This window comes from Anser brachyrhynchus (genome assembly GCF_964034855.1).
Source record: "Anser brachyrhynchus genome assembly, chromosome: 4".
Taxonomy (NCBI): Eukaryota; Metazoa; Chordata; class Aves; order Anseriformes; family Anatidae; genus Anser; species Anser brachyrhynchus.
This window is the reverse complement of record NC_137698.1, coordinates 16,081,923-16,108,245: the sequence shown is the minus strand read 5'-3', so window position 1 is coordinate 16,108,245 and position 26,323 is coordinate 16,081,923. Positions and strand designations below refer to the sequence as shown.

Genomic DNA, 26,323 nt, shown 5'->3' with positions numbered 1-26,323 from the left:
GATCTAGCGTAAGGGGTCAACCAATAGGCAGTAAGACCTCTTATGGCTTATTTAAGCAGAAAGAAACAAGGTGATTTGGAGCCAGCAAACTTACTTGGGCATAGGATCATCGCTAAAACTATCAGGAACAGGAGGAGCCAGCAGGAGCCAGCTGGGGATGATGATTTTTGGCTGGAATGAGACAACCACTCTGCCAAGCCAAGTTATGAGAGAAGACCGACAAGCAGAGGGGGAAGGAATACCTAAGACACAGGTGGGCTGGATTTCATGCCTGGTTTCACTGTGTATGTTGTGAGTAGAGCCAGATGCCCAGGTATGGCCACGTGGGGAGTAGAAACCCTCTCTTTGAAGTCAGTAAGAGCATCTGTACAGCAAAACATTCATCAATAGCAGAAAGACTCATGGTTTCTGTGCCTCAGTTTCCCAACTGTGAAATGGACACAACTGTTCCTACCTTTATCTGTCCCCTCTGTTCAACATGTGATCTCTCTGTGGGCGGCGATGATCCAAATCTTGGCTCTCATTCCAGGGGCTGCCTCTGAATCTCCAGCTCACAAGCCCTAACCTGGGGAAGAGTCTTTGCCTCCTGAACCATGCAACAGAAAACTATCCCCTTCCAGAGGGTGCTCCAGCAACCATCTCTGACAGTTCCTATTTCCTGTGAAACCCCATCCAAGTCCTCCATAAAGGCTGTGATTTCAGCCATCTCCTCCACACCTCACTCTTTCTTCTGCTTTCCACAAACATATCTAGCCAGTGCTTTCAGGTTCTTTCAGGAGGAGAAAACAAGATCTTCCCTGCCAAGCTGGCCTCCCCACCCGCTTCAAAAAGTCTCAATAATCTTCTCAGGCTGACACAAACCCAAGCCCGTTCAGTTGTCTTTACTGCAGTAAAGCCTACCATGCCCGCTGCCCTTTCCTGAAAATCCCAAAGGCCACCCCTGGTTCCGGCTTTGCATTAACACTCCAGTCCATTTTCTTCTACTAGAGGAGGCTTCTTGTCACTCAATAGATCGTAGAGCAGACTTTGAACTCATCTGTTCTCCCTTTTTTTGGCTTACTGTAAAAGCAAGATGTTGCTTAAGCAGATCACCAAGGATACATAAGACTTATTACTACTGTCTTTTGTTTGGTTCACTATGGTTACTGTACGTTCAGAGAATGCTGTCTAACTGAGATCCTTTCTTGATTATTTTAAAGAGGTTTTCTTTATTTATTCCTCTTTTCTCTTCCCTTGCTTTGAGGAGCTTTTGTAACAACAAATTCTGTGTAGCTTTTAAGATGGATCATTCCATCTTTGTGTCTTTTGTATGAAGAACGGTGCATGTGACTCCTAAACTGTAAACTTACTGGCCGAAGTTTCTTCATAAAAAAGAAGCAAATATGTACACACACACACTGTATGCAGTTACACAAGCAAAGCTGTGCCACGCAGCAGGTTAGTACAACTGCTGAGTGACACTGGGAGATGCTCTGGAAAAAAACAGTAAGTCAGCTTAGCCGGGTGTTGACAGAAGCAGCCGCAATCGCAGTGACAAACTACTGCCCTTTTTGTGTCACACACAATAACGATGGGAAGGGAAGCATCACAAATGAACTGCTGGAGATGGCTGTCCAGAATTCCTGAGCTGCAGAAAGAAGTCTTATAGGAACCGATGGGGTGGGAGAGGAAGAAATTTCGCTCCCTGGAGGAGCTGAGAGAGGAAGCTTTCTCCGCTGCAAGGTGTCCATGACTCACCCAGGAGCAGCATTACAGAAAAATGTTCTCTGCTTCAGAGCCCTTGAAAATCCTCCTTCTTGGCCCCATTACTGACCCATTTTCATCTCCACATCTCCACTGCTAAAGTATTTGTAATGGTCTAAAATCTTTTACTAGAATTGTTTTTATTCCTTCCAGTGGGATGATGCATCCCAGTGCATCTGGGACTCACCTCTGCCTTGTCCCTCACTAGGCTATCAGCACTGGTACACCAAATTTGGCTTGCTCAGTAAACTTGTTGAGTAGTTGATTAATACCGGTTTTATGCTGGAGATGAGTTTTTTAAGCCCCCATGGAGTTCAGACAGGGTTCTCAAACCTAAAAGTAGAGTTGCAGAGCTACTGAAAGACTCCAGAGAATACGCTGCTCCCATCACTCAGACTTAATGCCGTGTCACAGTTTGGGGGCAGTGCGTGTTTCCCATGCAGCAGAGAGAAATTCTTCCCCATTGTCCCCAGCCTCTGTGTCAGCGTGACAAAGCAGTTAATACGATTCAATCAAAAAACAGTTAAGCCAAAGGTCTCCCCCTGGAGCCGTATCTCTGCTGGGTTTCCCCATCCCTGATGCAGACATGCATCGAGAGAGAATTTAGCTACTGATGTTTACTTGAAACCAAAGAAAGTGTTTCCAAATTAGTTATTGTTTTATCCTTCAGGGAAGAAAGGAAGAGGTTCTTTTCTCACAGTGCTCTGGATTGTTCTGCAGTAACATTACTGCTCCCAAGTAAAAGGTTTAGTGGTGGAGAGACTCATTTATTCCAGATAGCTGTACAAGGTTCACGCAGAATGAATTCATCTCGAGAGCCTGAATTTTACTCAGTGGAAGAACAAGTTAAACTACATGGTTCTGAAGGGTTAACGGTGCTAAGAAATCTTTCTGGCACTTCCCAAGAAAATCTGTTATTTAACACAAGCAAAACAACGTATTTTCTCCCACACTCAGTCTGAACCACGTTAATGAATACATTTACTTGGCTTGGAGCAAGACGCCTAGCAAGGAGAACTCCAGCCCTTGCCATTCACAACTCCAACACTTCTGGGATCCTCAGGCTTATTTTCCAGATACTACATCAGAGAGGCACCACGGTAAACCCAGAGGGACCTCTGCTCACTGTGTTGGCAGTGGCAGACACCAGCTCTGATTTTAGCACTGCAGCCACCATCAGAGCAGTATTTGACACCGTAAAGAGAAGAGTCACGAGCTCAGGACTGCACCTGACCGTCACAGCTGGTGGCTTCTTTGCAGTGTGTGTTTGTGTGGGAAGGGACAGACAGCCCCATTTTTTCCTGTCTGTCAGGACTGAAGACAGTTTGCCTGCCCCTCCACTGAATTCATCTGCTCACTAAGGACATATATAATATTCTGCTTTGATTCTCAGGAGTGGCAAAATCAAGCGTCAAGGTTGTGGCAGAGAGCTTTGCCCAGTGCTGTGCTCTTCCCGGGTAGTTCAGGAGACCAACACAGCAGGAACTTGGTGTTCCTTCTCAGCTCTTTCACCAGCACTGGCTGACCAAGTGGTGCAGCCAACCCAGAGGAAAGCAGGGTCCCAGGGAGCACAGTCCCTCGCCTCTCCCCTTCCCACTGTGGGTGCACTTCTGCTGCCAAAGCTGCTTTCCCACTGCTGGGTGGCCAAAGGTAGGCACTGCTCAGAGAGCAAGGCCACCCGTCCCTCAGTGGGACAGAGGAGCTTCCCTCAAGACAATGTCACTGGAGAAATTGCTCCTCGTCCCTGTGGCTTTACTCCTCTCGTAGTCCCGTGCTCTGCTGCCTGAGGCAATCCTTATTTTGTCCATGTCTAAGGCTAGCCCTAGGAACGCTGAAAAGAACAGCAACCACACATCCTTTTTTCAGAAGAGGGATTTCAAGCAAGCAGGTTGTATTTACCAAAACTGAAATTTGTCCAGGATGCTGAGTGAAAATGTTATTATGTATTAGAGCCTCTAGTACAAAGGGGACCAGAACCTCACTTTTTATGGATATTCCCCAAAGCCAAAATGAAGCAGCAGTGTTGCTGCTTCCCCTCCAAGTGCTACAGATCCAGGCGGAAACCTGCTACGCCTTGCTGACTGAGCACCACGCCTCCTCTACAGCCCCATCTGCACGCGGCAGGAAGCATCACTGCCCCTGTGCCACCTGGCTGTCCCCAAACCTGGCCCAGGAGTAAGGCAGTATCTGGGCTGCCTTCCCCTTGTCCTTGAACCTGGATGGTCTGGAGACGGGACTGCAGGCGAAATGCTGGGATGCTCCTGCTCCAGCGCAGACAGGCGCTCCCTGAAGGACCAAGACCTTTCCCAGTATAATTACGGAGCGAAAATTGGCTGTGGGGACCAAAGCAGTGACCCAGCTGCGGAAATGCCATGGTGCTCCAAGCAGGCTGGATGCAAGTTACTGACAAGTGGCCAGGATTCAAGGTCATTCCTCTGACTACCCTGCAGGCTCCAACATTTCCACACCTTCCCATTTCCTGTGTGATTGTTTCCTGTCCTGGAAGCAAGGTTAATCTCAGCAGTCAGCCCCTCAGCAAAAAGTGGCAAGAAGTGAATGGAAAACAGATTGCTGGCTTCAGCTGCAAGAGATAAGAAGACATGCGTGGATGAGTCTGTGTCTGCCTCCTCTCAGTGATTCTAAATTCCTAAGCCAGCAGAGGAAAGAAAGCTTAGCTCTTAGATAATTTTGTACCTTCTTAAGCATAGAGCAGCAAAAATCAAGTTTTCTTTCAGCTAGTGCACAAAGACAGACGGAACTCCAGTACAGCTTTGACTTCAGACCTTCAAGAAGCCTCCAGGATCCTTTTTTTTTTTTTTTTTTTGTAATGGGAGGCAAAACTAACAATAAATCTTCTCCACACCCATCCATATATACAAGACAAGGAACTAATCTGTGTTTGCTCTATGGTAACACGCACAGCCCTGTCAGGTCCCTCTGCTAGAGGCATGGTGCAAACACATTAGCATGGACAGTTCCTGCCCCAAGCCTTACAGTGCGAATGGACAGGTTAGACAAAGAGAGGGACAGGAAACAGAGATGCGGAAAAGCTGTGTCAACAGCAAAGCCCACTCACAGCTACAGGGAGACATCTGCAACACATGGACTTAGCCTAGAGGTGAGGAAAAGCAAGGGCACCTGCAGAAGAGGGGAAAAATCAGCTCATTTTCAGCCAGCATAAAGCCAGCTGCAACATGCCTATGAAATGACATTCTGACATGCTTCGCTTTGGCAGCAAACAGCCCATCTCCTGCTAACCCAGAGAGACAGGAAAAAGGAGGCCAGAGGACAGGAGATGGCTCCTCTCCTGGCTCTCCCGCCACTTGGCTGCTCTGTGTCAGGGTGTTCAGAGAGCTCTCAGTGCTTCTTCAGACCTCTTCAGTGCTTCTTCCTACCTTTCTCTCCTCTTGCTCAAAGAATGCAACAACCGGGCAAGGCACGGAAACAAAGCACTGATGTGTGTCTCAGTAACAGCCACCACAGCAAGGCACACCTGTGCAGGTGCAGAGAACCGCTCGCTCCATTCCAGTGTTAAAACCTGAGGGATTGCTTTCTCCTGCTCCTTCTCTGCTTCCTGCGTGAGGCCAGCTTTTATCCCAGGAGGGTGTTGCCTGCAGAACACACCCTGCCCGTGCACATGGCAAGCAGAGAGAGCCTTACTTCTTTGTTCGCTGTTTGGTTTTTGCAAACAATCCATTCCATGCATTCCACAGAGGGTATATTACAAATACTGGGGCCTGGCGCACGCTAACTTGATCCTGTTTGGTCTGCAGCAATTATCAGGGCGATATCAGCTCAAGGGGCTATGAGAACTCCTTCCCTGTTAACTCTCTTGCAGCTGACACAGTTTGCCCCTCTCCAGTGACTGCACGTTATCTGGGAGTTAATGTTTGCTCCACCATGTGAGAGGTAAAAATAGCCGTCTGTCAAAGAGTCTGTTGGAAAGGTCTTCTCCTTTGCTCCTAAACACACCCAAGGTTTCCACAGTCAGGAGTCCTTTCCTCATCCTGCTTTGCCATCCTGTCCCCAGTTTCACAGCCATTTCTCACACGTCCCACCACCTAGCAAGGTTTCAATGATCAACCCCCCAGCTCCCATGGTATTTTGATAGTGACTGTAGGTGGCGGTGCCATCAAACACAGGCCCACCCAACACAGGAGCTCATTTTTGGCTGTTTGCAGTTTCTTTGGCTTTGCATACTCTCTTCTCACAGCATCACCTTACGTACCCTCCCTCCTCCTGTTCCTGCCATCTAGGAAAACCAACCAGTTGAAGATGTGTCTGCAAAATTATTTTTGCTACTTACTCTATTCCAAGGACATTTTGAGCTCCAACCCTGGCATCACGGGAACTGCCATAGCAGGAAATTGAGTTATTTCTTTAATCTCCCACCTGTGTGTTCTAAATACAAGGAGCAAATGACAACATTTGGAACTTGCCTTTGAGTTCTTGTTACGTATCACTGCCTCGTGTGCTTTTTAGAAGATGCTTTACACATCTTGCCAGGATTTTGTATTCTTTGGCTTGTGCCTTTCTGGGGTAACTAGGTAACACTTCCATGTGAAAAAGGATGGCTAGGATGTATGCACGAGTGATCAGTTCAGAGAAGTCACCAACAGCAGGCTCTAGAAGTACAGTTGATGATACATATATATTTTTTTTCACTCCATGATTAGACAGGGAATTTCCTGCCTTGATATTTCGCTGGTGTGAATTCAAAGCAGAAACTCTAAGAAGATCTGCCCTGTAATTGGGTAATTCTAGAAATCATGTAAACCTGAAATTACATGACTTTCTGGCTACTGGAACATGTAGTATTAGTCTCTCCTGGGGACAGGTTGTTGGACCCAGCATGGCCAATTATTGCTTTTGACACTTCCCACTTCTCTTCCCCTTATTTCCATTCCCTAATATTTAACGCTTTCATTACACCTGTTACTATAAATAGCAGTAATAATAGTAATGACAACAGAAATAATGAGAACCTTCCTTCCATTAGTTCATTTGACCTTCCGACAGCATGGAAAGACAGCACAAAGTATTGCTTCTAAATTAGGGAGAAATAAAAACAGAAGCAATGTTTGCGTAACTTTTTCAGGGTCACAGAAAGAATCACACATTAGTGCTGGAGCTGCAGTCTGTGCTGACTGCCAGGTCACGCCATACAGAGGCCAAATGAGACTCTCCCCCTTAATATTTATACCATGTCCCCAGCATTAAGCTGCTTTCCCTCACGGCAATTTTCCCTTCCTACAATCAAGAGGAACTGCTTTTGGACATCCTGTCTCCTGTACCTCTGGCTCCTCTCATCTCTTTTGTCTTCATTCTTCTCTATTTGCTGTGGCTGTCCCCTCTCCCATTGTGCTACCATTTTCCTTTCTTTTGCCCTATATTCCCTTACCATGCTCCTCCTTTCTCCCCAAGCCTATCAAATGCAAACTAATACCCACTAAATTGTCTGTATGCAAGAGAAAAAAAAGATGCAGCACAGCCTGATGAACTGACTGGAGTTCTAGCAACACATTCAATAGCTGCCTAAGGAATTTAGGTATTCATTTCTCACTCATTTCAGCAAGAATCAAACAAAAATTTTCAGAAACACTTTGAACATCGAAGCTGGGAGCAGACAGCAGCAATTAAAACACAGCTCGACACTGAGAGCCGTGTCCTTTAGGGCAAGAGAGCAGCACTGGCATCCCTAGGTAATGAGAAGGAAATGCTAACGCGCTCTCCCTAAGTATCTGGGCAAGTTCATCCCAGCTTGCTGCTTTTTGACTCGATGCCAGGTCACACACACTCCACAATAACACAGCAAGAACTCCCCTCAGACCAGATAATGGCAACAGCGCACGGCTCAGAGTGACGGTGCCGGTACAAAAGAGGAATTTTACGGTCCAAGCTATTGTCATCACATCACACTTGGCAAACCCTTTCTTTATTCCCCCAGCCTCCTATAATTATTAAAAAGTCTTCTCAAGTGAATTTAGTGCCCATGAGAGATGCCAGGCTCATAGCCCTGGAGATTCTTTTTCTTTGCCTACAGATCAGCTTCTCACCCTTCCTCCCTGATGCCTTCTCTCCTCTGCATCTCCAGCGTGTTTTAGTGCTTCCTGGAAGGAAAAGCCTCCTGGAAGCAAAAGGAAGACTACGTTTCTGAGACCCTAAGCACTGCTGCTGAGATGGCCAGCCCCAGAAATCCAAGTGCAGCAGCTATTTTTTAAAAATGGGCATTCATGAGGCAGAATGGATTGCTTCTGGTCCCCCATGCACTGAAGCACAGGAGCATGTCAGACACAGGCACGGCTATCTGTGGGATCGGTGCCCATGTCAGGGGGGTCTAAGCAGGCAGCACCTGGTGGCACCATCAACCAGAGTCCCCTCACACCACATCGACCCATGAAAAGAAATCCCTGGCAGCATTTTCCATGACACTATCATAACTCCAAATAGTAAAGAATTGCCATAACATACTTGGAAACAACTGACAGCAAAGGAGGGAGGAGAGTGATGAGTTCTTCATGCTGGAACAACAAATACCTTGAATTTCAAACTGAGCACATACTTCTGACAGCCAACCCCGTTCTGCCAGGACAGGCAGGCTGAGTGTTTGAGAACTTCTCCCTATGAACTCATGTGAAAGTGTGCAGTCTTAGCTGTGCATGTCTTCCTAACACGGTCCTAATGAGCTGTCCAAATGGAAAAGAGCGCAAGAAACTCAGAACTGAAAAGCCTCTCGTTGCTTAGGTCTTGTGGGTGTCTTGCAGGTTGTTTTTTTTTTTTGTTTTGTTTCTTCTCTTTTTTTTCTGTATGTTCTTACCGGGAGCACCAGGGAGACAGAGGAATAAACTGAAGGGGAGATGCACAGCTTCGGTTGGTTTGTTCACATCGCTCCCCCTGCAGCCACTATCCTTGTCCCCTGCTGCCACCCCGCGGCAGTTCAAAATTCAAAGGACAATTGCTTTTCTCCGTGCTATCTCGTTTGCAGCTGGTGGGACTCAAACTGTGAGGGATGCTTTGCTAATGATGGGCTAAAGCAGCAGCTCACATAGTGTTAGTGAGAAGAGGAATGAAACGCTGTCAGGTCAAATCCAAGCCTAAGTCTGAATTTCACCCTCCAGACCTGTGGGTAGTTCTGTTTTCAGTAACATGAGTTATGCAGTAGCTGAAAGCTCATCTGAAAGGTCAATTACTGCTGTTGTCATGGAAATAGAGCAGTCGCTGCACTTAAGCCGGGCTGAGTATCTCAAAGATTTCAAAGGCAGGTGCATAAATGAAGTTTATGGTGTGAAAAAGTAAGAAAAAAAAATGTTCAACAGTGGCATTTGGGGTTACTTCTTAATTTAGACCTTGAAGAAGCAGACTCACCAGTGAATGTTGCAGTCTTCTGTTAAGTTACAAAAGGAGACAGAAGGGTACTGACCACCTCAGCCTGTCTGCCTGATACCTCCTTATCCTACCCACTCCTTCAGCCATGACCTCCGCAGTCTCTCTGCTCTGCAGCTCTCTACCATTTTTGCTGATAGGAAATGGTTGAGAGCATGTTCCCTGTCAATGTGTCCTCAGAACACCTCAGGCTGCCCAATTTTGCATAACAGTCAAGTTAATAAGCACTGAAATCATTTTGTTTGGGCTCCGTGTCAATTCTTCAACCAGCGGCCAAGAGGCCAAAGGCACCACCAAATCCCCTGCCCACGTGTCAGCCTAAATGTCTTCAACCTGCACATGCAGGGTCTCTTGCCAGCTCAAGAAAAATTTAGAGCAATTTTGAAAACAAGATGATAAGAGCAGGCTTAGCTGGTGATTACCAAGGCCACATTTAAACACAGCAATGTGGGAACCTTCTTGCTAATTTTATACTGCAGAAGTGGACCTTAATGATCCAAAAGCTCCTGGGGTATGCAAGGAATACCTTTTTTTAGGAGAGGTGATTTATGGCTGAGTTTTGGAGCTTACCTATTTATCAAGCCAAACACTTTTTGGTAAAACTATTTTTAGTTGCAGTAGACACATAAATGAATTTAGGTGGAGTTCAGGTTGAGGCAGGTCTAAGTTTCCAGCGCTAAGTTTCTAAGTTTCCAGATGCTGTCAGGTGGCATGGAGATGGACGAGGTAAACATACCTGTATAAACACAAGGGACATTGCCCACTGTCTTCTTCCTGCATGCTGGAGAGCTCTCACTTTTATGTTTCTCTTCTGAAACTTTTCTGTGAGACAAACCTCAACACATGCTCCAAATGGCTGCTAACTTTGCAGAAGCTTATATTTGCACTTTGCCCTGCACCTCAAAACGCAAAGGTTAGACCCAGCAGTTTGACACGTAAATGCCTTTCCAGAGCAAGGGTTTCAAATCCTTGTTCTGCCACGTGTGCCACTGAAAAGTCCACTGCAACTGTTTCAGAAACACAAACTGAAAATGTGCATCCTCTTCCTGCCTTTTCCGCCGCTTGGTATGATTTCCTGGTTTCTCACAGTCCTCTCAATTTTTTTTGCTGCTTTTCTGTTTCCAAAAATGTCCTTGAAAATAAACTGACAGGACAAACAAGTACAAGATTCCCATTAACAAGGGCAATGTGGAATGACCTGTTTAGACATCAGCAGTGGAAGATGCTTGATCCCAGGAAAGAATTGGATTACAAGGGCATGTCCTCCATGAGTACTTTTAGGCTTACTCAAGTTTTACACCTAAATTAGAACAGTACGCAAAAAGTGACTTAGCTCCTGCACCGCGAGAATGCCACTTTGACTTGCTGGCCTCTTATCACATGTACGTCCCGAAGGTATCAGCACTAAAGACATGAGGTGACTCTGAATGCAGATGAGCTTAGCTAGTCTGGGCACAGGGAACACTTTATCTCAGTATTGCACAACCTTTTCCATTTCAGTCTTAAGCACTGAAGAACCGTATTTCTGCTTCATGCACAATGGGAACAGCACCCCAACGCTACCTGAACAGAGCACAGGGGCTCGCTGCCTGTGTAGTTTATGCAGTACACTGGAAACTTTACTCTTGCATTTTGGGGACGGGAAAGAGAACAAAGGGTGAGGAGAGCAGAAGTAACTAGATTGGAAAGGAACGTGCCTGCTAAATCCAGTCGTTACACATTGGCTAAATCGCCTTTCTTTGACTGCCATAGCTCCAGGGGCTAAGGCAGCAGGCACATGTTTTTATAAGCTGAATCATACATTAATGAAAATCCCAGGACATTCCTACAAGAGCAGAGGCATTAGTGGTAGCTGGGATGCTGGCCAAATTCCAGTGAAGGTAACTACATTCTGTTTCCCTCTGGTCTCCCTGCCGTTTCAATGAATGTGGTCAATTGTTTCAGCTCCAAGTCACTCCGCAGCGTCCCCGAGATCAGCTGCCATACCCACAGCATCCTGTACAGCTCTCTGGGATATCATTCTCACTTAAGCAATCTTTGAGGAGCTTAAAAATAGATCCTGTGAATGATGAAAACGTCCCTTCTGAGAAACAAGCCTGCAACAACAGCTGAGTCAAGTGAGCTGCAGAAAAAGTTAAGATTGCGTAAAAGTTCTAAGAGGACAAAACAAAAAGTACACTTGAAACCTCAAGGCAGAAACACTGTGGCAGGCACTGTTTGGGCTGTTTGAAATTAGGTTGACTAACACCCTTATGGGGACTTGACCAAGCATTGCAGAACTCAGTATACGCCTTTTCCATTTGATGGCATTCGGATGAAGCCTATACTGAAGTATTTTTCAGAGAACAGCTCCTGCTACTGTAAGAAAGCAATATCCATGCAGCACCGCCCTGAAAGGCCTTGGAATAGGTATTTCACTGTGCTATGACTAAAGAAGGCCAGTACCAGCCCCTTCACAAGGCTTCCAGATTCAATGCAAGCCCATTTTTTTGAGCCCTCAAACTTGCAGCCCCCTCTCTGCAGCAGCTTGATCCGCTGCCTGTGGTAGACCTGGCTTAATCCAAGAAGCAGTGAGTGATGATTCATGAGACAAACTGCACTGTCATCAGTTGTGCCGCTGACCCTAACATTACAGACCTCTAGAATCTAAACAGGGGCCTAAATTTTGGGCAGGATTTTTCCCAGCTTTCTTCACGCCAAGCACCACTACAGCCCTTCAGCAGTTCATCCACCAGCACTACGTGGACAGCAAGGGACTGCACAGAATGACAGCAGCAAGGCCCACGACGTGGCTCCGGACCCACATCCACCAGGCTGACATTTTAAGGATATTCCTTCTTGTAGAGGGAGTGTCCTTAACCTAGTAAGTTAAAAACAGGTCATGTCTAGACTGCATTGAATATGTGAAAAGCTTGGGTGAGCTTAAAGAATTCAGATCACATTCAAAGGGCCTGGCAGGAGAAGAGTAAAACCAGAGGGAAATGAGACGACAAACTTTAGGGCTGCAAGTCTGACTTTGCAGCTGTCCCAGCAGAAACTTTTGTGAACACTCATATTGAACTGCTGCTGTTTTCTTTCACACTTGCCAGCATAGTAATTAAAAATGTACAAAGCTCACCCTTTGAAGAGCTGCACAGAGCAACAGTTGCAGCAGAAGTCCCAGCATCTGTTCCTCAAGTGGAATTATCACTGGAGCCAGATTACCCTCTTTTTGTTGAATCTCTCTTTTGCTGGTTGGACAGCCCTCCAGATCTGAACAGAGGCTTAGCAGCTTGATTCTGTCCTGCGTTATTGCCCTTACTGGATTTTCCCTCTAATGTATGAAAACAGTGCAGTGGTGGTGGCCTCTTGACCATTTTTGTTGGCACAGAAGTGCACTCTGGTGATCCCTCCCGAAAGTGCAGCTGCAATGCTATGTTTGTGTTCAAGTGCCTTCCTCCTCTAAAGAAGCCACACAAAAAGATGAAGTGCTATGCTTTCCATTTCACAGGTGAAAGCATGGGCAGATTGAGGGATTTGCTAACTGCATAAAACAGCTTGCACCTGACCCCAAAATCAAACCAAGGCATCCCTCTGTGCCAGCCTGTTTAACTTCCCGGCTGTCCTTCTGCACATATTTGCCTTAAAAACACACACACAAAGCCCAGTCGTGGTAACTCAGAAGCTAGATTTAATAAAGCTGCCTTCCTCTCTTCCTTACTAGCATTCCTCCTCAAATCAAAGAGACAAAGAAATGCAGTTTAATAGGCCCTGTTGCACCCACCACAGTGAGCCAGGCTCATTTACCTAGCAGCTGTGGGGACAAGGAGTTAAGTTTCTTACAAGTGCTTGTGCTTTCCACTGCCATGAGCTCACGATGGCTGTAAAGAGACAGGTGGTGCAGCGATGTTTACCTGAATGCCAAACAGAGGCACGAGACAATGTGTGCTACAGTGCTCAGCTCTGCACTGTTCATTGGGGTGACATCCTTGCCATTTGTACTGTCACCGCTTGTCATGAGAACTGCCTTCCCTTTGGAAGAAGGCAGTAGATATCCATCTACCAGGCAGATGGCTTCAACTCCTGGTAAAAATGATGCACATAGACACTACAGCGAAGACGTGGCTTTCAGAGGAGCCCTGGTGATTCTGGCCAGTGTTTCAACTCAGCCCATCTATCAGAGGAAGAGGCGTCTGTCACTCAGCCATCTGCCTGAAATGCGAATCATCACTCAGTGTCCTGATTGATTAACTAAGTGGGGGCAGAAAGAACAGCATGCAATACTTAGCTAATTACACTGGCTGAGATCTTTTGTTCTGCTACCTCAATTGGATCGCCTCAATTGATTCTTTCAGTCCCTAAACAGCTTTGCGGGCTGTATGCCTGGGCAGAATAGGGTCTTTTGTCATACTTTAATGAACAAAAATGTTTTAAATCCGCTGCTCCTCCCTCCACTCCAAGTAGCAGCAAAGGTAACCTTGGTACAACTTCTTCTAGAAGCAAGATAGCCTCTAGCAGCTAAAATTGCTTTAAATCTCAAGGCCAGGCCAGATGGGTCTTTGAGCAACCTGGTCTAATGGGAGGTGTCTCTGCCCATGGCAAGGGGTTGGAACTGGACGGTCTTTAAGGTCTTTTACAAGCATTCTATGATTAAAAGCAATTATAGCTATTTCTATTGGCCCTCAAACAAATAAAAAATTCTTTGGTATCTGCAGAGTATTGTACAGTCCAGCTGTAAAACCTTTGGCAACTTCCTCTAGCCCAGACCCCTGAATCTGAACGCTGGTATGTGTAACACCATTTGTAACTGGATCATCTAGAGGCTATGACTTTGGAATCAGTATCAAATGGGCTCTGTTACAAACCAGAGCTTTCTGGTTACTTCCTGTGCTTTTCTCCTCCATCCCTTTGGTTAAGGGATATATTCTCTGTGACCAGGACTGTTTCTTGCTGTGTGTATAGCTCATGCCCAGAGCAAGATGCTCCTGAGAGCAAGTTATGCTCCCTTCTGCTCTCCCGAGAGAAAATGTTCTCTTAGCACTAACACATTCAGAGCATTCAATACAACCACCCTGACAATGCACTACTAGTTTTATCAATTAAATGTGAATGTGCAATTTTTTTTAAATGTCTGATTTTACTTCTCAAACAGATTAACACCTTGATTCCTGATTTTACCTTCTCGTCTGCAAGATACTGGGAGCAGGCATTAGCAATCCCAGGATAGCTGGAGGGATGCTAGGAAGCCAAAATCTGTTTCAGTTTCTATGAACACATACTTTATAACAGGTTTTGTCAGAAAAAGGAAAACCATATCTTGCAGTGCTAAGCACAGAATCCTGTTGCTGAATTCTCAGAAGGGCTCATCACCTTCCTGCCCAGAAGGCCTAGTGACGTGGGTGCTGAGCAACTCTTAGAAAATCTTGTGAGCATGCAAATCACTTGCAAGTACAAATCACTTGAAAATTTGTCTGCTGAAAGCTTTTGAAATGTTGGTTTTGCTACGATTTTAAGAACTGTGACCATGAGAAAGTAGTTGTAGGCCCACATATACTTTGTGAGCTTGTACCAACTTCTGGTAGGATATAAATGATTCCTGTAACTTTCCTGCAGTTTATGAGGTAAGTTTGTAAACCCCATACACGTTCTGAGATAAATTTCTAGTGTATGCTGCCACAAAAAGCGGTTGCAACCAATCAGCATATTAACACAGGTTAATGATTAATTCCCACATAAATTGATACAAAATACATATTTTTTTAAAAAAAATGCCATCTTCAGTTTAAAGTTTCCAAGGATAAAGAAACTACTGTAGTAGCCTCTTGGTAAATTGTTTCACTGATAAAGGTCCCTTTCACAACTAAAAAGCTCCCATTTGTTCCTAATCTCATCTTTTAGCTTCAGCATTAAGCCACTGGTTATTTTTTGTAGGTAAACTGAAAGCACTTGCTATGCAATTTAAAACATAAAGTACCAGGATTGGCCATGATCCACTGAAGTTCTCCACGGAATGTCGCCTACTCAGCTAATCTAATAAACTTCCGCATAGAATGAACATTTTCTCAGCATTGTCCAGAGCCATTAAACCTGGCAAAGCTTCCTGAAGTACAGGTAGTAAAATGCAGATGTCGGGACCAAGCTATGAGCTGACTGTGTTCTGCTCCACGAGTCTGTTCTCCAGAGCTGGTTGCTTTTCAGCTGGCTGAGTTTCAGATGTGAACTAAAGTGATTAATAACTGAAAAGGCTCTTATCATCCATTCATGTACTCACACTCCCTAAACGATTTTGTCCTGTTACTTGCCAATGAAGTTGTAATAGCTCATAATGCATGCTTCAGCACTTACTGAGCTCCCTGATCAAAACTCATAATTTCAGTAGTAAGGGCAAGACCCATTTCTTTTCCAAAATAAATGGACTTGGGGAAGGAAACAACACTTTGGGCCTAACAATCAGTTATTAACCTATAGTGATCAGAAAATAAAGGCATATTGCAGTTTGGTAGCTGCTATTTATACTCCATTCTGTTAGAGTAAGCTGGTCTGAGTGCCAGCCTGGCGTGTCTGAAAAGCTAATTGTCTTATTTCCATTTCACATATCATCACCACAATAACATTTCTGGAACTGGAAGACAAATGCCAGTTTGAGTGATAAGGTACACTGAAATACAGCCGGATCACCTTCAGGTTCACTCCAACTTCATGAGAGATTATTACTCTGTGGCAAGGAGATTACTACTCTGTGGAAAAATTGTAAACCTACTGCTTCGCTTTAAAATTTATTGTTTAAAACCATGGCTTCTGCCCCAATACAGTAAGTTTAGATGTTTTCCTCCTTTTGGGATACTCTAGCATCTCATATTCTCATAAATGCTTCTGTCATTCAGGAATTACAAAGAAACCAATGCACCAAAGTATAAAGGCCCAGCTCTCCAAATGCATGCAGGTGAAACCGGTCTAGCATTAGGTACCAAAACACTAAACGTGTATGTAAAATCCTTACGGATTTTAAGGTACTTCCAGAACAGAACATATTTCTAAATTAAAAACTTGACTATTTGATTTACAAGAAAGAAATAAATGCATCCAGATCACTCAGTATGATAGGAAAGTGCAATAAATGCAGTTAACGCAACATTTTACTTACCAGTACAAAGATATCGACCATATTTTAAAATCTAGTGGTTCTTAGCTTGTCTAGCTTCATTACCCTCAGACGAAGGTTTAGAAGTTGGCCACAGTATTCACTGAATTCACCTGGATCAGACAACTGAAACCACGTAGCATAGTCAAGCTCCCCAGGTCAAGTAAACTGGACTTTGAAGTCAGTGGAGTTACTCTGACTCCCTCAGGCTGGAAATCTATCTCTACATGACCACACAGCTCCTTTTGTTGTTTTATTTCAATGTCACATATAAAAACAATCACAACTACTTTCAGCACAACAGATTTTTGCCAAAGACTATGGCAAAAGAGCAAACATCACAGGAGCTTTTTATGTCCTTGATAGCTTGCAACCAGCAAAGAAATCCAACAGCAGCCAAATTGGTGTGAAAAAGAACCTAAACAGAGCTTGCCAGCTCCAGTGGTCTTGGTTACCCAGCAAACTATCTCCTTCTCTTGTCAGAAAGCATGAGCTCACGCTGGCTTCATTCTCCCACTGTTATTCTCTGAGATCATGACTTAGAAGTATCTTTTGTGGAGCTCATACTCTGCTTCTCCCAGATGATATTTACTCAGTTGCTCTCACAAATGCTCAAGGACAAAGAGGAGGTGCTAAGGAACATCCCATGACTGCCATTTCACCCCCACACTCACTCATTCCTGACTATGTGCTTTCTGCACGTCTCTCCACCAGCTGCCCTTCCAGCATTTAAAGGCTTCAGGAGAAGGTGACGCATTTGGCAATTCCATCTTTTTGTCCAAAGTGGCAGGCTAAGACATATGGTAGCTACGATAAATGGTAACACCTACGTGACACTGCATGTTCATCTTCTCTCATGGAAGAGAAAAAATCATAGAGGAATACTGTCTGCTAATAAAGCAGGCCATGGGCAATTACTACAATGCGGGTTCAAATATTCAGTTAAGTATCCTACAAAATTGCATATACACAAACAGTGAATGGCCTTAACACAGAAGCATACACAAATGTGAGATTTACGTGGCCAAACTGTCCTTTGTTATGAAAAAAATCAGATGCAAGCAGAAGTGAGAGACTGAGAGTCCCTACAAATTATCTTAGGCATTCAGAATCAATACAGCAGGAAAGAGGACAGAGTTGAAATATGTAACCTATTGTTTTCTTCCTTCAACTTTAAGAATAAAGAGTGCATGAAACAGCAAAAGACAAAAAGCACAAGAATCAACTTCAATTATCATGTCTTGTTATGCATACCAGAATCTCAGCTCACTCCATAGCACTGAATCTTACAAAATACTCTTGTCTTACAGCAGCTTTGTGTACTGTATAGACATCCCAGCCATAATAGTCTTTACATTTTCAGTTTGGGAATCGCTTTTCCAACCATGCAAATAACCACACTGTTGCTTAATCAACTCCTTTTGTGATCCCCTCCAATCTCACAAGCAAACATGGAAGTGGTTGCTCTCTAAGCAAATGTCAGCCAACAGATATTTCTCCTCTCTCACTCGGGATGATGGTGAGAAGTGCTCTGTGCCAAACTAGCCTTTCTGAAGGAAAGACTCCTCTTAGAACAAAATCTGCATGGCTCTTTCTTTGGGCAGCAAAAGAACTCGCTCAGCTGAATGACCTGATGCATTTATTAGTTTCTCTGCAGTCATTTTCCTACTGACTCTTCCTCTCTGAAAGGTCAGTTCAGAGGCTGAGTGCACTGCTGAGGCAGTACATGAAATACTGCTACAAGATGGCGTCACTCCTAATCTTGTTTTCCTTCTGCTGAATTTACGTCCACACAAGCAAGCTTTCTGAGAACAAATACAACGGGACATCCCACTCTACTCTCGCTGGCAGCATCCCTCAGCAAGCAGGGCAAGGCACTAAACTCCCGCTGCAACCAGGCAAGTAAAGTTTCCAAAGGACCTGGTTCAAAAAGACAGCTAGATTATTTTTTTCCCGTATTTCGCTGAACATTATTCCTGAGCTTTAGATCTAACACTGCCTACCCGAATTTCTGAGCCTTTCCTTTTTCAGACAGCAATATGCCTACAATAATTAGTTTTGTACCTTAGGGACACATTACTCACTCCAAAGAAATAAAGGATGAAAGAAAAACACAGGCCTATTTCTCAGGGGAGAGCCTCGTGTCATTCCACTAGCATCAATGTGTTGATTTACATCAGCTAAAGCTCTGCCCTCTGGAAATCATTCCTACCTGGATTATATTTGATGAATTTGATTAATCAGGAAGGTTTCATGGGAGCGATGAAGGAGGCAAAAATGACCCAGGTTCTAAGAAAAGGTCACATGATTATTCAGCATCAGATGTGCTTCTCTTCTGTACTCACAGGAAAAGACTCTCATTTTTTATTTCTGTGAGCAGAAATGAATTCCACTTTATCAATACCTTCCCACACCCCCCAGACAGCATGATCCAGTGAGCCTCTCACTGCCTGTGAACCAGCCCAGCCTAGCTGACAGTGGCAGTCTGTCAGCTTCCCTGTTTCCAACCCAAACCACTTTGCTCCAGTTCCCACCTACCCATTCAGGGCTCTGTCTTCATCTGGGGAAAGAACAGTCTCAGCGTGCTGAAATAAGCTCAAACCATCTCCTCCTAACCCAAGAAGGAGCAGGGTCATTCAGATCCAACCCCATAGAGAGACAGACCTTTTCCCAAGGTCTGGCCTCTGTGTTCTATGAAAAATCCCCTCTTTGTAGCTCAGCCACAGCTCTCACTTCTCTTTCCTCCATCAGCAGCTAATTCAAAGTACAGCTGTGGCCTGGAAAAGACAGGGGAGGCAGAAGTGAAGGTGTGTCAGGCGGGGAAGAGGTCATTCTCCTGCTGCTGGGAGAGAAGCAGCTCAGATGAAAAAATGCCGTCTTTTGCTGCCATAGCACAGATTTGGGATGTTGGCCAAATCCCAAGGGCTGTCCTCAGATGACTTTGCCATCTCCAGGCAGATAACAATGCTCATCCATCACAGACAGCTAGAACCAAATTCCGCTTCAGTTACGTCAGTGCGCCGCAGAAGAAACGCGACTGACATTTCACTGACTCTTTCCAGGTTCACCACAGGACAGTTTCAAGAGATTTCCATCACCCTGAGGGCTCTTCATGCCCCTCACAGATGCACTGAGCAGCCCTACCTCTAAAGCCCCTGTTGTGCAAGGAGGAGCAATAAATAGTAAATGCCTTAAAAGATCAAAACAAGAACTCAGGGCAGAGGACAGCAGGTTTAGGTTATCTTCAGCAAAACCCAGCATCCTGTATGCAATGAAGGTGACCAGGTTAGACTAAAGACTTCAAACAAAGACAGATTTAGGTAAATACTTGCCTCAGGCAGAGAATAAAAGCTGCCTCTTTAGAGCAGTGCAAAGATTTAGTCTGTGGGAGTGCAAAGAGCCCCCTCCCCCAGGCCCTGCCAGCGAGCTGGAGGAAGCTGTGCAGGGGAAGGAGGCAGCCTCACAGCCAGTGCTGCCGCCAGGGGGAAGGAAGGGCTACTGCTACACTTGACTCACTCTCCGTTAAAATATTGTCACTGTTCTCCACTTTTGTTTGGACCACGACCCTGGTAGGTCTGGGGAACTCAACCATGCTCACAAGAAACACTTCAAAAAGTCCTGTGTTCATTTCAGTCTCAGGACCCACCACCTACAACCATCACCTTATCACCTCCTGCCCCTGGAAGTGTCTGCAGTTGTCATGCACCTCCCACGTGTCAGCAGACCCTGGTGGTGTAACGCTGGGGGCTCAGCAGTGTTTCGCACGAGAATGATGCTATATAAACAGAAGGTTATTGCAAGACCTGACCCTATAATTTACACACCTTACATAGCCAATGTTAAAGACAGAAAGGTTGTCGTGGCAAACCTTCACATTTTCTTTGATCCTTTACAGCTTGCTGGAGTCTCTTCCAGCCCCAAAAGAGAAGTAAGACAGAAGATGGTGTGAGAGGGGACAAGAGGTGTATCCAGATTTGGGTAACAGGCTCCACGGGGCACATTCCCTTGAACCCATTCTGCTCAGGAATTAAACTGCACAAAACCACAGTGGGGAAAGGATCAGGCCTACAACCTGGTTTCACTTTTATTATTTGTTCCTTGTGTCCCTTCAGTTCCCACACAGTTTTGAAGTATCAATCACCTTGCAGGAAAAGCTTAAAATGAACAATGGTTCCATGGTTAATGAGTTTCAGCAACTCCGTCCATCTCACTTGAGCCCTTGGGGTGAGAAAGTTAAGTGCTACTGTAGAAGCTCAAGTGACTTCTCACAACTTCCTTAATATTTCATCTCTTTGTATTTTGTGGTTTGCCTTCTTCTGAGCTGATGTTTGTTTTTCCAAGAGCGGTTATTGTAGTAAACTGATATCAGACCAGAAGTGTGGGAAATGAGATTTCAGTACGTTCATCTCCTGTACTTAATACTTCATTCAGGAAGGTAAGGTGGACAGAAAAGAGTCGATCTAAGTGCTTTTTCCTCCCAAAGAAGGACGACACCTTGTTCCTAGTGCAATGACGACCTCCCCCAAATCAGGGGGCTACTTAACCCCAGCAGCATTTCTGACTAAACTAAGGAATGAGCATCACTCAGCTGCAACATGAGCTGGAGGATGGTGTTAATCGTAAGAAAAAGGTGACCCAGCAACATGCATGAGGGTTAGCCTCCTGATGTCAGTGAAACCATGCTGATTTACACCAGCTCAGGCCTGAAACAGCCTGTTCATCCCACCTGAGCGGGGAATTCTTCTGCCTTTGGTATGTGAATTTTAGCCAAAGTAAATAGAAAGCGACCCAATGAAAAGGAAGTCTGCGCAGTTTGGGTTCAAGTTTTCTTTTCTCCTTTTTTAGCATTATCCTGATCCCAAAACTCTTTTCATTCCTAGGTGCCACTTCTTTCCATTTTCCCTCCTTGATGCCATTGAGCCTCTCTCAACAATGATCTTCTGTGGAAGGAATGATTTTGCTTCCAGCAGTTTTCTTCAGTTGAGAAGAAGCCACGTTTTTTCTGTCACTTCAGTGTGAGCACCCCATGGGTACATCAGTATCTTCTGGTGTTGTTCGGTGTACCTGGACACCAAGACATCTATGAACATGATTCTCTTCTGTTTGCTCACCCCATCCCTGCCCTTAAACATACTATACTTACCCACATGAGTAATACTTTAGAGAAGATAATGGGATTTTTGAGCTGAGAACAGACTAGGTCCCATTTGTGCGTTTGTTGAAATCTACCATCCAAAACTGTGGAAGAAAAATCTGTTTTTGCTTTTGCAGTGGTAGAGAGCAGATGGTTCTTTATGGTTAATATAACTCTCTAAGAATGTTTTCTAATCTTGCTGACTAATCTTTCTTCTTCTAAAGTTTTAATCTTGCTTTAGGAATAAATGTGTGATATTGTGTTAGAAAAGCCAATCAACTGCTCAGGCTCTAGCTGGGAAGCAACATGAGTTCCCCTTTGTACAAGTTCTTCTTGCATGTGATTGTTTCCCCAGTGTCAAATTCCACAGATTTTAGCAGCTGAAGGGGTACAAAATTTGACATGGTCAGAAACGTGTGCTTCTAAAAACTTATTATCGTTGAATAGCTGGTGCATTCTTGGTGCACTCATGTGCAAACCGCACTTTGAGAGAGCTGGCTGGCATCACCTCTGGGCCTCATTAGCACACACACGCACAGCTCCCTGAGAGGTCTGGCTTGCAGTCCCATCCTCCTCTCAAACATCCCTCTGACTGTTGCCATGTTTCCCGGGGAGGAGACGCACGAGGCCACAGTGGAGCAGACCAACGTCCTGTATGCAGCAGCTGTCCTCAGTTAACCTTAGAGCTGGCCGAGTCTGTTAAACGCGATGAGCCCTCAGCCACGTTGAGCCCTGCGGAGGTACGCAGCCCTTGCGGGTGATAACTCACCTGCCTGGAATTAATTACAGCCATCTCAACATTTAGCTGAGAAGGTTCAGCAGAAACACCAAGTCTCACCACCTTCTGGCTGACACTGCTGCGCGCTGCTGGAGGGACTTGTGGAGTGCCAGCACCCAGGTAGCTCCTACTTCCAAAGCAGGCTCTGCCAGGGTGACAGAAACCAGCAGCACCCAGCTGCTGAGCACAAAGTGCACAGTGCAGCCACACACAGAGCTATGTGGCTGCGGAGCAGGTCACACAAAACTGACCAAAGAATGGCAAAACACATGGCAAGAGCCAGCATGGGTCCTCAGCTCTCTCGTCTTCTACCTCAGCCAGGGGAGAGACGAGGGATGCCTGCGCCACTCTCACACACATACAGCACCAGTGCAGGTGGAGTGCACGTGCGTGAACCTAGTGCAAAGGCAAAAGCTTATACTGGCACAGAAGTACTAGGTGGTTATAAATACGCCAGCTTTAAGAAAAGCTGCTTCACTCCCACAAGCTGCTCTGACAAGGCCTAACGCTACCAAAACCTCTTTCCCTGGATTAGTGCTACCCCTAGATTTAGAGAGAAGTCTTAGCAGTTACTTGGGATAATATTTGGAATAGCTGAAATAGCAAGGTTGAAATAACATGACAAAACAGCTCCCCCCAAACACTATCAAGTTCATTATTTTTAAAACATTTCAGTTTTTCAGCTTAAATTCAATTTTTATTATTTGCTTTGATTTACTAGCTCAAGTTATTTTTGTGAATCATCACAGCTAAGGGGATGTTATTGAAACAAAGCATCTGGATCAACTGCGAGTATTTCTTTAACATCCAGTGACCTGAAAATCCATTTTTCACTTAGCTCCAGTTACCAATAGAAATAAGGAAAGAGAAATACCTTCTTCCTCTATCTTTCTTCCCTGTAGATTTTTGGCAGTTCAATACATGGGTACAATATTATTGGCAATGCAACACAGAGATAGAATAGGCATCTTAACTGGTCAGTGTTTTATGGATGGCCAAGGAGAGCCTCAGATGACTATGCTACAGAAAATATTTCATGGATTTGTCTCAGACAACGGCTGCTAAAAATTGTTTTGCACAGTTGCTTTGCAGTGTTGTGTTTGCATGATCATTCCCAAGCATGCCTTGACAATGCCGCACTGTTTACAGCCAAATGATTTAGATAGGTACGTATAAGACAGTGTACGTTTATCTTCCTTAATCTGGTTATGGAAAGAAAGGGGTAGCAGGACACACAGATCTTTGTTGCAGTGTGTGCCCCAAAGATGCACTCTGGGGAGTCAGAAATGTAGAAAGCAACCCCCTTTAGGTATGATAATACAAAGCTATGAAGACTGTAGGCCTTTGCCAATATTTAAATCCCTATGTGGCAACAGAATCTCCATTGACTTCAAATAAATGATGGAACATGTAAGAATTACTTTCATAAGTAATCTTCCTCTTTCCATACCTGTGGTTCATCTAAGACTTCACACAATAGGTACTATGCTGTTAAGAAGTATGAGAAATCCCAGAGGAAGCTGACTAGATTCCCCAGTTTGGATCACAGAAAGGACTTGTACAATAACAGCAAGTCTATTCGACTTGCTAAGCAGCCAAACATGCCCAACACACGAGGACAGAAAGCACATCAATCCTCTATTTAGATGGCAATGCTTTTTTGGGTTGTGCAACAGATCGTTTTGTACATCCCACTATCACAATCCTCTCCATCAGAGACTGCCACAGTCTCCAAAAACTCACTGAGTATTTACTCGCTTGTCCCAACACCCACTGTTATTTTCAGAGATGTCTTCCAGGGTACACATGAAGGGAAAATTGCAAGCCACTGGTGCTCAATAAAAGAAAAATAATTATCTCCTGCACTAGAGTTGATACTCTAAACAGGGGTTTGGTGCATAGATCTCTGCCAGCAGGTACTCAATTGCAAACAAGTCTAAAGATTAGAGAAGGTGACACTGACTGTTTCGACACTGAACAAGTCATTTCCAGTCCTCGGCTTGCAAGGTGTACATCAAGCAGAGAGAATAATGCCTACCAGTGTAGAATGTTTTTCTACACAGCACACAGCGTACACATCCAAAATGTAAATCAGTCAATATTTATCCTGTGAATATTATCTATCAGTACCGGCTGTTCATGAGGCCCCCACTCACATGGAGATCCCTGTTCTTTCAAGTAACATGCCACTTGGAAGAGCCCAAACTGCCTTTTTTTTTAGTATCACTGGTAATTGAAAAATATTAAAAGTCAGTTTCTCCTTAATATGAGCGGTGCCTCACAAATAAAGCTACACAACTGCAAAAATATCAAAGGATTCATTCACCTGTATCCCTGACCTGTTGACTAATCCCTGTTTGATTCATATTACTTCACAGACTACAGTGGATAAAGGGGCCCATAAAACATTTTTTGTTATCCATTGTAAAAGTGTGTCAGTAGCCAAGGATGAAATGAATCAGTATTTCTTGCAAGCAGAAATATGATGCTCTCAGGGGAAAAAAAAAAAGGAAAAAAAAAAAAAAAAGCTCTTTGTATGAAACCAGGAAACAATAACCTGCAATCCTGAATGACTTTGTGTTTTCAGATTCTTCTGCTGACACCTCTCACACTGGAATAACGCTAACAATGCTGCATAACGAAACCAAGTCTACATTTGTCAGCCAGTGTTGATTTTCCTGACTGCCATTATCCCTCCTATTATTAATTTAATATAGCCGTTGGCCACAGGCCACATGTCACTGGCCAATATCTGAGTGCTCCTCATGGCCTCACAGCAATGCTGTGCTTGGAGGAGATACAGCGAGCTGCAGGGGGAGCAGAACCCAGGCAGGATGTGCTGTGCCAGTTCTTGAGGCGTTTGTGAACATGTTTGAGAACTACTGATCTGAGACACACTTCCTCAAGGTCATAGCCCAGAAACTACTGTTGTCAGCTCCATCTATACATAGGGCGATTCCCAGCCATCATTATTGCTCCTATACACAACACAATTGTTGTTGTTGTTGCTTTTTGTTTTGTTTTTTAAAAAAAGAGTAACCACATAAACCAGTGGATGTCATTACATGCCCAGATAAAAGATGTGTTTTGAAGCATCACAACTGCATCAGAAATATAAAATGCACTGGAATAATATCCAGGGATATTACCACATCCACTCCTTCCTGACAATTCTACCTCATTACCTACATTTTCCTAGGAGCATAATATATCCCTTGCACGTCTAAGCAGGTTTTGAAAGAGGATCCTGGCAAGTTTCAGCTCTTTTTCACTAGAAGACAAAATATCAAAATAAGCCACAAAGATAGCAAGGAATGTCATTCACAGGTTCTATGAAGTCTAAATTCATCCATGTTCAAGCCGTGCTTTACTTTGAAAGTCATTTTGACAAGAGCAGGGCATCACCACTTAGCAAGTAACAACAGTGCTGAGTCTGAGCGGCAAGAACAAGGCTGCTTCCACAAGCAGGCTAAATGCAGTCCATGGTGTTGATCCCTGCAAGGCAGGGATGACAGGTTATTTTGAAAGGGTTGAAACATTTAACGTGGACATTTTTATAGCAGCTTATTTCAGTTTTGTTTTCAGTTGTTGTTTTCATCTCAAATTCACCTGTCATTTGTTTTAAAGGGTCAGGCAAAGCTTTACAGTTCAACACCAACATCCAAGATTTTTCTTTTCTTTTTGTCTTGCCATAGATTTTGTTCAGGGTATATAAGAATTAGCCTCTTTATATGGGCCACGAAATCAAAAAGATTTCATAGTTCTATGTTCTTTAAGCTTTATGCATATCAGAGATTATTTTTCACCCCATGGTTAACATGCTGTGACTAAATAAAAACTATAAAACTGAGTAAACAACCAAACTCATAACACCACCTTCTCCAAATACGTGTCTCCCCATACGCTCTCCCTCACCCAAGCAACACACATGTACACAGATAAACAAAATGATAAAGGAATTTTGAAATCTTCAGGCCAAAAGAATTCCTCCTCTGGTCTCTTCCTGATCAGGCCCTTTGGGTTTTCAGCATTTTTCTTCTTGGCTTCTTGTTTTGGCAAGAGCAGTAATGCCACTAAGAATTTACAGACCCTCTGTTCTACTCCAAAACCAAAATAGCTAACTTGAACCAGGAGAAAAAAAAGCAAATAAACCCACAAAAAATCT

General features: G+C 44.4%; 1 protein-coding gene across 5 annotated transcripts in view; it reads right to left on the bottom strand.

Moving 5' to 3' along the window:
* Positions 1-26,323, bottom strand: part of SHROOM3 (shroom family member 3) — a 159,967-nt gene that overhangs the window by 115,521 nt on the left and 18,123 nt on the right. For 2 of the 5 annotated variants that reach the window (XM_080589189.1, XM_080589193.1), the window contains exon 1: positions 5,237-5,455. The exons of 2 other annotated variants lie outside the window; for them this stretch is intronic. In XM_080589189.1, coding sequence (XP_080445315.1) covers positions 5,237-5,449 — 213 coding nt within the window. In that variant the 5' untranslated portion in view covers positions 5,450-5,455. Of the gene's footprint in view, positions 1-5,236; positions 5,456-12,244; positions 12,501-26,323 lie in introns of those variants that run through there. One more of the 5 variants, XM_080589196.1, reaches the window with a different exon arrangement.